This window comes from Blennius ocellaris (assembly GCF_963422515.1).
Source record: "Blennius ocellaris genome assembly, chromosome: 2".
Lineage (NCBI taxonomy): Eukaryota > Metazoa > Chordata > Actinopteri > Blenniiformes > Blenniidae > Blennius > Blennius ocellaris.
In genome coordinates this window covers 21,589,830-21,603,849 of record NC_137651.1, presented here as the reverse complement: position 1 = coordinate 21,603,849, position 14,020 = coordinate 21,589,830, and the positions used below count along the sequence as shown (strand labels likewise).

Sequence of the window (14,020 nt, the reverse complement as noted above, 5' to 3'; positions counted from 1 at the left end):
CAGCGTCACACCAACTGTAGTCCCAATGAAGTCATGAACGGTGTCACTGATAATTACGTTGAAGCCTCTCGGTGCATTTAATCAGATGCACTGTGAATGCAGTAATGGAATTTAAAGGCAAGAAGGAAGCAGTTAATTGAATGTATGTAAGCGATAAGTGATCATTGATGCAATGTCTCCCTAAAAGGTGCTTTAGTGTTGGTGATGTCAACTGATGAACAATCTGAAAACACAGAAAGAGAGAGAAGCTCGTGCCATGAGTTTACTTAATATAACAGGCATGGGTTAGAGACATTTAAGCGAGAATTATTACTAAGAAATGATACTAAGACCCCGTTTACACGTTTTCAAGTGTCAGCTGAAGACCTTCGTTGCCTTTTGGGTGTCTATTTACATGATCATTGTGGAGAGGGATTCAAACACAGGTTCAGGAAGGGATATACAGTAAATGCTGTTGTATATAGATGTACATGTAAAAGACGTGGAGAGATTGTGACCTGGGTTGGGTGTAATGTAACTTATTTTCAGTACATTGCATCTTACTGCTGGTAATTTAAAGTGCCCATAAGGATGGTTAGGTCTATTTAAAGTGTGATCAGAAAGTGGTTCAACCAAGTCCTAACACCGACGTCCTATTACTGCCACTTCCATGAAGTCGTATGTTTGAAATTAGACCGACTCATTACAGTTCCCATTGCTCCAGGTGGATCCTTGTAACTCCGTCAGGACTCATTTGGGAGCCAATCCTAGAACTTTTCAGTCGCTCCTTCAGCGTCTGTTGTTTGGGGAGACCTTGTCAGATAGAAATCTGTGACCGAGAGAGACCAACTGTGCTTCTTGAGGAAATGCACTCCGTTTCATTCCTCCACTGAACTGCTGCAGGAGATGATTTACTCTAATCAGGAGGTGCGATTACAGACTGATGGCTGTGGCAGGACCGGGAGGGCCAGGACAACTAATGGCCTTTTCTAATCTTTGTCTGGTCTCACAATGCTGCAGAGCAAGTCGTACAGCTTCATCGGGCCACTGTCAGCAATCTGCCTGTCACATGCGGCTACACACACACACACACACACACACACACACACACTTATGTACCCATTCAAGTCTCATTTCAATATGCCAACACAGTTTTTCTGATTTTACTGTCAGTCGCATGCGGACTCGCATAGTTTGTTCTGTCACCACTCACACACTCACACACACACACACACACACACACACACACACACACACACCTATCCATTTATGTGGGACTTGCATTTCCAAAAGCAGAGATTACTCTATTAAGCAGAAAATCGTTATCAAAACACCTATTTTGAATGCACAGTCCCATCTCTCTCTCTCTTGCTCTCGCTCTCGCTCTCGCTCTCGCTCTCGCTCTCGCTCTCGCTCTCGCTCTCGCTCTCGCTCTCGCTCTCACTCTCTCTGTCTTGATTTTTGATTTCATTCCTGAAAGAACTGGCATTTACAGTGTCCTTCTGTTGTGTGACAAGCAGAGTGATGTGTGTTTTGGTGTGTACCCGTACCTGTGTGAGTGTCTACATGTTTGCTCTCATAAACTCCAGGCACTTCTGGCCTTTGCTTGCATAATGCTACAGTAGGGCACCTCTCCCCTGCCCCACGGCCACAGTTTCCAGGGTTACCGACAGGTCGTACACAGCAGTGATGAGGATAAATGAGCTCAGGGCTCCCATCAGCCCCTGGGTCACTGTCACCCTGCCTTTTCTGGTTCTCTGTCACTCACACACACGTACGTTTTGTGGCGTCCAGCCCTGGTAAAGTAACTACCTGTGCTCAAGCACATGGCTAAACACTTTGAAATTGTATTTCACAGTCCATTACCCAGACGAATACACCCCTGCGGCAACGCTCTCGCCCACTCTGCATTTCCATCTTTCGGGGGCCTGTCTGGCACTCGCAGTGCGATGGGTGCTGGTTCAACTCCTGCTCGTGGAAAGCGCCGGCAACATCAGCCTGTCAGTTACAATTGGCGCACTCGGAGCGTGCCGCGGATCCATCATTATAATGATCATCTGCTCTGACATCTCATACATCACAGCCCCCGCACTCATTAAATGTACTGTAGTCGCTCCTTTAGTCACTCATCCCATCTCTGTCCATCTGTCTGGAGACAACGGCGCAATATAACACTTCTCATGTGATGCATGGGCAATTATCTGTCATTATGCCTTCTGTGCACAGGCATAACGAACAGCTCTGCAGTTGAAAAGTACAACTAAATGTTTATCAAGTTAATAGCCCGCTAGATGTCTCTGCTTGTCTGCCATGTGTTTACCATTACCTGTAGTGTACGCAGTGGGGGTTTCCTCTTGGAGCTCGTATGAATGTGTACCGAAGACTTTTGTTCTTTGTGCTCACTGCTCTTTGTGGCTTTGCAGGATGACGGGGACGTGGAGGACGACATGACCATCAGGGAGGTAAGAGTTCCAGCCATCTGCACCACAGATGTACCATCAACATGCAGGCTACATCCAATGAGAGTGCAGCACAAGTGGTCTGAAAATGGAGGCACTCTACTAGTGTCAAGATCACTTATCATTTGGGAGTACTACTTAACTTGCAACAGCAGAAGGATCATGTCTTCTGCCTGAGCTTCAACAAGTCCCATGATCTCATATTGATGGAATCGGCTCAGGTGGAGGATGAGGTGAACAGATGGTGCCATAAAGCAGGTTTGCCTAACGCCTAGAGCAACAAGTAAATAGCAAAAGGGGGTGCAGGTAAATGTATCCTCCGCTAACAAACGCGCCAATAGATGTGGTGAAAGTCATTGGAATTTTTGTGGACAATGTTTTTAATTGAGTTTCTGTGCTGCTCAGTTGTTGTGGACTCTGCAGTGTGTCATCATATGGAAATGGGTGAAATTGACAGTTTCCATGGTAACAGTCCAAAATCATCATCGGTTATCACTGTTATTTCCATTGTTTTGAATGAGTATAAATAAATACATGGTCCATGTAGATGCCTATCAATAATGTACTGTAATACTTGCCATCAATGTCATAATGTTTACCATTTTAAATGTACTAAAAGCAATAAAATAGCAAACTTGCTAATATTGTCATAAAATTGTAGAAACTTTAATCTGCCATAACTGAGAGTGCTGCATATTATGTATCCTCAATTTATGAAGACCACCACTCAAATCTCAACACCACTACTACACCATGTATTGATGACCAAACTGTACAACAACTGCAAAAAAAATATTTTTCCAAGAAATTAATTCAATGTTATTGACTGGAATTATTAAAGAAATTTTTTTATGCTTCTTCAATGATAAACTACCTCAAATATTTCAATACACCCTGGCACATTATTACAATATTTAAGTTCTCCAAAATTATTATGTTATTGACAGTCATTACATTATTGTCCATCATTGCAGTATTGGTTGTTACAGAGTCCATGAACGAATGCAAAAGTAAATAGTTGATTTTGAGCTTCACATACGAAAAAGCCTCTACACAAGAAACTATAAAATTGATAACCACTTATAAATCTATTCTTGTCCAGTTGGTAAAGTCGTTTTTTTGTTGTTGTTTTTTTATCCAGTCTGATTCCAAGAGTTTAATGGTTTCTTCAATAACTTCAAAGTATTTAGTATTAGTATTTATTCTTAGTTGTTCATGTCTGTTTTTGATGTCAAAGAGGCATCGCTTGTTGGTCTTACAAAAACTATTAAAATCTCCTCTATTTACTTTTTTTTGCCCTTGTCCTGTTTGGCAGCTAAGGCAGACAATAATATATGATTGAGAGCCTTTCAGTGTCACAACAGTTTTTACTCTTGCAACAAGACCGGTGTGGAAGCGCTCAGAGACGAGAAGAGACAACAACAAAAAATATCCTTGTTGTTGATATGACATATCCCATTTACAGTTACCACATCGATCCAAACACCTTCCAACAAGCAACCATTGTGAAACTCAATGAACCTGAACAGCACTCTCCAAATACAAACATAAATTACTTATTAGGCAGACCGGTTCAGAAAGAAACGTGAAAACAACAGCGGATACATAAGTACATGATTTTGACATTTAAAGTTTGATGGCAGAAAACAAGGCTCAACAGCAGCACATCTCATGTATGACGAATGGAAAAGAGCACCTCTATTGCTTCAAAGTTGTTATTGTTTGGCAATGTTGGGTTCAGGGGACCAACTTAAGATTTTTAGTTTTTACTCAATGGAACTTGCTACTTTCCAAAGGTTTGGTTCTCTCTGTTCATGCATGAGCCACAAGTACTTATAATGCGACTGCAATTATTTTCTGATTTATAATGCTCTTTGGGTTTTTAGGCCTGCGACTCATTTCTCACAAAGTACCAAAGCTTCAAGGTGAAATGTGAATATTTCTTATATCTGCTGTGGTTCAGTGTGAGAAATTACAGCTCCAAAATGTGAAGTAATTGCTTCTTTTTGTAATTTTTTGTACACGTCATACTTGGCAAATGTACAACTGTATGCCATTTATTTTAAAAGATGAAGGCATCTAATAGTGTAGGCAGAATGGTCACAGATCAAAAGTAATTACTTGGGGAACATTTTTCTTTCTTTATTTAGCAACACATTTTTAGAGCCTCTATATGTTGGAAGTAAGAAGAAAGGCGAGCTTAAAAGTTTACACCACACTGTTTGGGTAACTTTGGCGTTATTTATATGAAATGAGAATCAAGAGAGGCCATTAGGAGTTTGCATAAACCACTTTTGTTTGATAGCATATAGTACTTAGTTTGCCTGTCCGTCATCGGTGAATCCAGTTTGCCTGTAGGTGGACAATGTGAAAATAGGCGATGGCTGGATGGATGAGCCTTGATGTGCTGATAATCATCTCTTTGCCAGCAAAGCTCTGCGACACAGAAGTTATATCATGCTTTGGATAAGCAGAGAGTATTTTAGTAGACTCGTAAAGCTGACACATATATCAGATGAAATCATTTCTCAGAAACCTCCATTCGTCTAAGTGGATTCTTTCGCTTGCTCTTTTGGATCTTTTCAGCTTTCCGGATTTCTCAATATCCCTGGACAGGCCAATCACCCCGGAGTCTTATATTTTTGGATATGACATCATTCATAATTCATCCATCAACAGCACCTTTCATTTCCTCTCTGTCAGCCTCACATTTCCCTCCACCTTTACTTCGCCTTCCATCAGAATCACTCATGGTTCACCCCTCATACATCTGCCGTGTCATCGCTTCTGTCCGAGTCTCTCCTCCCCTGTTCCCCATTCACCTCGCCCACTATCCATGGGTCTTGTATGATTTATAGAGCCATTCAGAGCGGCGCCTGGTAGACTGATTGTCTATCAGAGGGGTGTGATTTGTCAGGTGGAGGTATGGCTTTCTTTGATGCCTTTGCCTCCTGTTTAGTGACTGACACCGCACATAAAGACATCGTCTGTCACCAGCATCTCCTGTTAAACCCGAGTGTTTGTCTCCGACGGTCAAAATTAACAAGTTAAGGCGATAAAAGGAAGCTCTAATACAAGGTTTTAACTGGATTTCATGATTACTTACTCATTATCTGCTCAGTCTTGTGCAAGTGCTGTTACAAGGCTTGAAATACCTTATAGATCTTGCCTCTTTTGTCTGCGAATCTTCTGTAAATTCAGGAAATGTGTGTGATTTGCAGATTGCTGAGTGGGAGGAGAAGCAGCTTGATGAGCAGGTCAACTTCAACAACTGCAAGATCGACCCGGCCCCGTTCCAGCTGGTGGAGCGCACGTCACTGCATAAGGTCTGATTGCAAATACAGCTGCCCGTTTCAGCTTTATTGGGTCCGTCACACTGAAGCGGAAATACGAATGTCTTACTGAAGTGTTCAAGGCGCACATCTGTCAGGGCTGCGAGACCATAGCGGCGATGAGGGAATGCATAGAGATGAAACTTCTACATTATAAACATTGTGCTTGACTTTTTATTCAAAATAGCTTTATTGTTTATTTTACCACTAAAAGTGGGATTTTTATATCAGCAGCTGGTAGAATCAGTACACCAGACCCCTTGTGTCCTTTGGGCAAGTGGGTGGCTTGTAAAAGATTAACTAAGGGTTGAGCCACTTGGGAGGCCAGAAATAGCATCTAATGATTTGGTGTTACCAATAACCAAGGCTTGGTGTTATTGAGAAATCAATCTCAGGGAAACTTTATTGCTCATAAAAAAACAAAAGCACGATTGACGGTAAATAAGCACTCCAATATGAACTCTGAATAACACATTTAAAGACCATACACAGACATTTCCACCCACAAACTCATATATTGTCTTCCTGCGTGACATAAAGTAATATTGCCCTTCAAACATACGGTCTGTGGGCCAAAACTGACCTGCAAGAACCTCCAATCTACCAAGGACATTTTCAAATAAAACATGTATTTACTGAAGTAATTTTATGAATGTAGAAGACACAACAATACCCTGAGACCTGAGTTGAGACATTAGTGATGCTGCCATGAATGCTCCTCACCTCGTTACAATCAAACTAGCCTCCCAGCCTTAAAGCCATGATGTCAGTGTGAGTCTGTAAAAACATGCACGATTCAACAACTTACGTGAATGTTGCACCAGAAGGTTTCATTAAAATTGGTTTTATGTTGATATTGCAGTCATTTTCTGTAGTAATTGTTTAGTTCTGTGAAAATCTAGATATTTTCATCACGTATGCTCTGTACCACGTCAAAGAAAAACTTGAAAGTTAAAATGTATCTGTCCCTTAACTCAAATGTGCTCGACACCTCTGATTTAACATCACTGTAACTTCAGACCTGGTACCACATCTTAACCCTGATTAAGTATGCAAATACAACTTGGGGCTCCAGCATCTTGGTTCTCAAAAGATCAATTTTACCCCAAAAGTGTTCCCTGGTCCAACAGTGAGCGTGAAACAAGAACACTCAGACACACTTAAGTCAAGTTTCCTCCCTGCTGAGTGAAAGTGCAGCTTAAAGAAATGAGCTTTAGTTCCTCACAACTTGATTTACTTTTCTTACTGCAGCACCCTCATTCAGCCAGGAACAGGCTGTCTGCAACACACACACCTTGGTGTAGCATCTGCACACCCACACAACCAAAGTGTTGAAACACTCACTTCCTACACACAAACAAACTGTACCTTGCCTGTGGCTGCACCTAATGTCCTCCATTCATAATCCTACCTTCTCCACACCTCCCTTTCCTCCTCTCTTCATCCCCCTCTTCCTCGTGCTCAAGGCTCTTTGCGAATACTCTTTAAACATTTAAGAGAAGGATCCTGCACCAATCCATCTCGCTCCCCTCCTTTCAACGCACACTGCCAAAAGCCAATACCACGCACAATCTCCCTCAGCATATTAAACACACCGCCTGCCTTCACACAGGTATGAGTCTGTATGTGTGCAGAGTAATTCCCTCAGATTTTTTTCCTAAATGATGAAGTTGCTTGAATCACTGCGGTCTGGGGTTTTGGCCCACGTGAGCTCCCTGATTTATTTCGAGTCGTGCAAACAAGGATCAAAGCAACATATGCTTGCATGGATCAGGGAAGAATTCATGCCACCGTGACTCAATCAAAGCAGGGAAAACACACAGAGACGGACAATCACACACACTCGCAGTCATATCTACAGGCAATTTAGGGTGATTAGTTAAGCTCACCATAATAGCAATCCAACTTCATCGTCTGTCCATTCAAAGATCAGTGTACTCCCATTGTTAATGTTTATTGCATACTCTTCTCTTAAGTTACAAAAACAAACAGCAACTAATGGCTAACTAATGGCATAGTATTCTAACTTATATGTAATCAGTGTTTCTAATGTTGAGGATTTACTGTATTGGAACTTTTTCAACCATCATGCTATCATGAAGCCACCCTCACACTATGGTTATGTTTCTCATGATTTGACTGGGATGCATTGGTTTAAATGGAACCTACATTTCAACAACAAACCACAATAACACAGCGATTGGACCAAGGTTTGTCCACATCTTGGATACAGAAATCCAAATCACTGCAGTTGATGTCTGTATTGTTTTGCCTTGATGTCAACACAGTGTGTATAATTTCCTGGCACTCTTCCCCACAAAGAGTTTAAATTAAACTTTAAAAGGGGACTGTCTGAGCCAACTTTCTTGGAAGTAGTTTTCCCTGACACTGGATAATTCACGACCACTCTTGGCTACAAATTGAATGCAGAGAATGTTTTATTGTGTGAAGGTTGTTTCTGCTCTTGGGATCAGTCAAACTTTTTCGGTTGTTGGTATTTCATCTGTTAAAGTTCTGAAAAAGTGTCCAGGGTGACATAATGAAATTACAGATTTTCTCTTAACTTTTAGCAGTATATGTTTTACCTCAGTTCTTGCATAGAAAGGAACATAAAACTAGATGCATTTTCTCAATAATATATTAAACATTTTGAAAACTGTGACAGTTTTGTCAGTTTTACTGGTGCTATGGCGGAGATTGATCTTTCAGTGAGGATGCTGGGGAATTTAGAAGTCTCTGGCTAAACATGTTGCGAATAGTGTCGCATAATAACATCCTAAATTGTGGAGCTTTTACGTGCATATTGTCGATGCAAGAGTAGAAAATAAACTAAAGGGATTAAGGTGAAAGGTTTACAAATCCTGCAACTTACACACACCACTGAATGTAAACTTCTCCACAAGTATGTTACTGATGGAGCCTCAACGGCAGCAGGAAGCGAAACACACAGCAAGTTTCAATGTTGGCCTCAAACAAAGACAATAACTCCTGCTGCCAGTCACCTAAACCTGCACTGAAAGAAAGATATTCAGTTCGCAGGATCTAATGATGATTAATAAACACTTGCATAGAGATAACCAGAAGCAGACAGAATTTGGATCTCAACCACTAAATAGGCAATCGTCATGCACTTACCATTGGATGTCATGATGAAACCATACGTCGGTTGTTGTGGTTCAAACCAAAGGCACTCATTGGCTGAATGAGACCAGACTGCTTTATAGTAAAAAATTAAAAATAAATACATGTTTTACTAGCGTATTTGTTAATTAAACAGGCAACAAATTTTAATTATAATGTTCACACGTTAAAAAATCAAAATATTAAACATTAAAGTTTTCCTTTTCATTTGAAAGTGCTGTCATGTAAACAGGGCTGACATTGGCAAGGCACCATGGCGAAGGCGGCTTCTTACTAAAATACAAATGTGACAGTTTCTCTGTCAACAGTTGTGCCTGGAGTGTAGAAAAGCTTTCACACAACATTAATTATTTTCTTGTGATCCCCGACACAATTAACCAACAGTAGAATTTTTACTCAATCCTCTTTTCTTTTTTTATCGGTATGGGTGGATATTTAAAAATGTTTACTGGCTCTTTTACTGGCACCATTCCTCCACTTCCATGCCACGTTTCCCATGATGCCTCCACCCCGTCTGTGCCAGTTGTTACACTCTGTGATCAACAACAATGATCACCAGTTGCGACCTTTCTGTATTGTGAAACGCTGCACGCAGTGGCTTTTATCCGTGAACAGTGCTTCAGATAGATGTGAACGCTCAGCAGAGGAGGTGAGATAATTCTGTCCCTGGTGAACCTGTAACATCCTCCACTGGGGAAACTCTTTGACAGATTGCATTACAGCCCACAGCAGCCCCATAATAGTCTTCTCTTTGGCACAGTTTCGGGTTTTCTTTGCGCCGTCGGATCAATTTCATGCGTCCCAAACATCCATTTTAGGCCCAGGAGGGAGTCCCATTAAACACTAAAAGGACTTACAAATAAAAAAAGCAGGTCCAACAGTCAGGTGAAGCTGCAATCATTCCCATTTACCCACTGAAGTTTTTTGACCTCTTACTCTTTGTTACTTGCACACAGGAATGCTGTACCTCAAGGTGATATTAAATTAAACTTTAATGATCTCCGTGGGGACATTGAGCCCCTGCGTGAGTAGATAGGAGCTCTAATTGGGCATATAATGTAAATACTGTAAGAGTGCTGAACAAACATGGGACCAATATTTCGAACAGTATAAATTTGATAACTCAAGTAGAAAACTGAACAATGAAGGGTTGAGTAACTTTAATATCACTCACAGAAGCTTGTTTGATTTTGGTCTTTTAAGTTTTCTCAATGAGGGATTTCAAATGTGTTATCTTAAAATAGTTTGGGTTTTTTTACAAAGTTATAGCTGAGAATGTCACTAAACAACAGTTCTACTATTATTAGTGTTATTCTTGTCCCTTCTAGCTTCAACAACCTTCTGCCCGAGCCCATTGATGAGACAGCTGTCACAGGTTAATTTGTGTCACCACCGTTTAGAGAATTCAGTCTACTGCTAAAAATGGAAGCACACCACAAAACCACAGACTACTTTCCAATTGTCTTTACTTTACGGCCTTATAGAGTTTCACACAGTTTGAAGATGCAGTTTTGAGATTTGAGTTTTGAGTCAGCGCCTGACATCTGCTGCTTTAATTTTCTTAAATTGTTGCTGCACCGTGGTGAGTTTAACACTGGGGTGATTTTGTTTTGTCTTTTTTAGCAATACACAACCTTTCAGTATTTTATCCACTACCTACAGATATCTATACTAAAATGTCTCCTACCTAAAATTGTTGTGATTGAAATTTCTGCAGCCTCAGCTGTTTTCATCATTTTCTTTCATTCTTTTAATGTTTTAGCTGAACGTTTTTGTACTTCTGCTGTTTTCCCTAAAACATCTGCACACTTAAGAGTTGCTTAGTTCCAATGTTTCACTGACTTCTGTTGTTCTGTCTAAAAGCTCCTCGTGATTCGAGCTGCATTTTTATAACACCATCGCTTGTTCCTGGGGAAATTCTGGAGCTTTGTTGAAAAGCGGCACGATGTAACAGAACTTCATCATTTTTATGTGCTTTCCTGTCATACATGTCAATGTGGTCCAGTTGGTTTAAACTAAATATGTACATTTTTTTTGTAGGAAATGCACCATTCTAACTGTCTGCATTCACAGTGAATGAGCCCAGCTGATTAGATGATGGCCATAACACATTGGAAATAGAAATGCACCACAGAAATTCGATCTAGAATCTCCATTTCCTTTTATCTGACTTTAATCAGAACATATTTAATACAGCTTGTTATGTCATCCTCTTACACTCTGAATGACCCTGTGCCACATTTCCCAAAGCACTCATTTCCACCTCAGCGAAATATTTGATTTGCAGAATCGTTGATGAAGTTGTTGGTTTTTCGGCTGAGGAAAGTGTGTTTCTCCAGTGTTATGTTCAAATAGCAGAAGACTGCAGCGGGGTACTGATGATTTCCAACCTACTTTCCCACAGACCCACACCATCTTTTCCCTGCTGGGCCTCGACCACGCCTACGTCACCAGCATCGGGCGCCTCATCGGGGTAGTTTCTCTCAAAGAGGTAAGCGGCTCATTTCAGGTCACTGCACTGACATTTTTTTCGGCCTATTTACATGACCGTTCCAACGTTTTCAAGTGAAAATGGAAAAACTTTTGCTGCTTTTTTGGGCATTTGTTCACATGGCAACGGTGTTCGGATCCACTGAAAGTACAACTTTTTGAAAACAACTCCCAAGATCAATAAATGAGGCAAAAGGAAACTTTTCAAGAAGATTCAGGCTTTGTCTCTGTGTAAGCGGGGACAAGTGCAGCTTTTTGGAAATGTTTTGATTCAGGCTACGGGGAAACGGGGAAACGGGGAAAACCACATTTTGGGGTGTGCTACTGGAAATGCACACCACGGCCGTAGTAGATACTTCTTCGGCACATGCGTGGGTACCGGAACAATGGCAACAACGGTGGCCTCACCTACCAACAGTACCCAGTAGTGGCCCTGCAGGCCAACAGGATTTTCCACGATTCCACTGTTTCAGTGTAAACAAACATTTTCAATCCGTGCAAATAAATTTTTCTGAAGCCAAAAACACTAAAAGGATGTGTTTTCACCTGAAACACTGTTATGTAAACGGGGCGATAAAAAGACTCCAACCCTATGATGCCACACCGTTAATCGCTTGTAGGTGTTTTGTGGATTTTAATTAACTTGTTGTCGGTTTCTTCAACACCGGAGCGTGACGAGTCGTGACTGTCAGAATGAACTGGAGTGCTTTTACCGTGACACACACACATACACACACACCAGTCATTAATGGTTCCTCCTCTCTGTGCCTGTTATGCACTGTGACAGACAAAAGGCTGCTTAATATTGCCGTCTCTGTCCATTGTCTCTCTGTCTGTTCTCCTCTCGTGATTTGTTCTATTTTCTTTCCCTCTCCCCTCCCTCACAAACAACTGAAAGCCCCTCCGCTCTTTGTGAATCCGCCAGGAAGTGGGGAGAGGATTGTTGCTAAGTGCGGCACTGCCTGGCATTTAGGCTTTTTTGTTCTGTGTTCCACCAGCAGACAAAAAAATTACCCAGCCAAAGCAGATAAAGCTCAGCCATGCAAAGTCTGCCTGTCTGTCACAGAGACACGCTGTTATATCACTGCCTCTCTGGTCCGTATTGGAAAGAGGAATCACAGGGCTGTTTGTGTGCTTTGTTTTTTTTTTCTCTTTGTTTTTTTTTGTACTGCATTTTCTCCAATGCCACAGTTTGTCTTTCTAAGCGCAGCCACAGGATCATAGCCCTCAAATCCTTCACCCCATCAGCCAAATGACTAACTTGGCCTGGCCAGACAAACACAAACTCGATCTCACAGAGAGTTATGAAAGAGAAGCACAAACTTCAATGTGTACACTCAAGATGATTACATACACACTTTTTTTTTTCCCCCTTCAGGTAATGAAAACATAAAAATGAAAACACTGAGCAGCAATGACTGAAAACATCATTTTATTGGAGTCCGTTTAGAACCATTGGTAAAATGATCACCAATGTCGTTTTCACAGCAAGCCACATATTGGTTGTGTATATTTGGTAGTAAAACCACTCACATATGTACTCATTTAAACAAATATTTTCAAGTGAAAATGGAAGCCTTGTGTTCCGTTTTGGGCTTCTGTTTACATGACAACGGTGCTCAGAGCCACCGAAAATGCAGCTGTCAAGGTAGAACTTTTCGAAAATGCTCTGTGCCTACGAATGTCGTAGTGTATTGTTCTCCGTGCCCGTGTGTGGTTTCATTACAAAAACAATCAAAAACTCCAACTCGTTGCCTTTTGTCCTAACTACATCGTTTTCAGCACTGTTTCCTTGTAAACAAACGTCATTTTCAAAAACGATCTATTTTCATTTTCAAAAATGATCTATTTTCATTTTCAGTTCCGTGTTTGACTCTTTCTGTCTTTGTCGTCTTTTTCCTCGTAGCTTCGTAAAGCCATCGAGGGCTCCGTGACGGTGAAAGGGGTGAAGGTGCGTCCGCCTCTGGCCAGCTTCCGGGACAGCGGCACGAGCAGCAGCGAGAACGAGGCCACCGAGCTCCACAAGCTTTGGGACCGCCACAAGAGCATGTCGCTGCCTCGCGAGCACACTCCGTCCGAGTCCGACGAGAAGTCCCAGTGAGGAGTCGACAAGGAGGGAAGAAGAAAAGGTGGAGGAAGGTGAAGAGAAGGGAAAGTTTTTCATCTTCCAAAGCCACAAACGTGCAAAAATCCTCAGGGCTCAGGATCAATATTTAATTCTGGAAAGAGATCTACTGCTACGCCAGCCTCCTCCTCCCGCTCCTCTTCCTCCTCCTCTGCTCCTCTTCCCCCTCCTCCGCCAATGATTTTGCTCCACGGGCCTCCCACAGTGCTTTCTTTCTCCAGGAGTCTTGCACTGATCCAACCACACACTCCAACAGGGCGAGAGGAACACGGTTCTCTACCTGCACTCGACTCTCCATTTCCCCACAGCAGAGCCAACCAGGAAACAAAGGACAGCTGTCTGTGTGGGCCTGGGTACAAATGTTTTAAAAAAGGGATCTTTTGTTTGTTTTTGTTTTTTTTAGCAGATTTTGTTTTGCTTGTGTGTTTTCAAATTTGAGCGCTTTCTTTTAAACATGTCTTCCACTCGAGTAGAGGAATTCAGCAGCGATGAGT

The 14,020-nt window shown here is 41.7% G+C and overlaps 1 protein-coding gene across 1 annotated transcript in view; it reads left to right on the top strand.

The window, feature by feature from the left end:
- Positions 1-13,502, top strand: part of LOC308138142 (chloride channel protein 2-like) — a gene marked incomplete at both ends in the record, with an annotated part of 138,964 nt that extends 125,462 nt beyond the window's left edge. Inside the window, 4 exons of the mRNA XM_080507129.1 lie at positions 2,403-2,441; positions 5,660-5,764; positions 11,316-11,402; positions 13,308-13,502. Coding sequence (XP_080363255.1) covers positions 2,403-2,441; positions 5,660-5,764; positions 11,316-11,402; positions 13,308-13,502 — 426 coding nt within the window. The remainder of the gene's footprint in view (positions 1-2,402; positions 2,442-5,659; positions 5,765-11,315; positions 11,403-13,307) is intronic.
- Between the last annotated feature and the right edge of the window lie 518 nt (positions 13,503-14,020).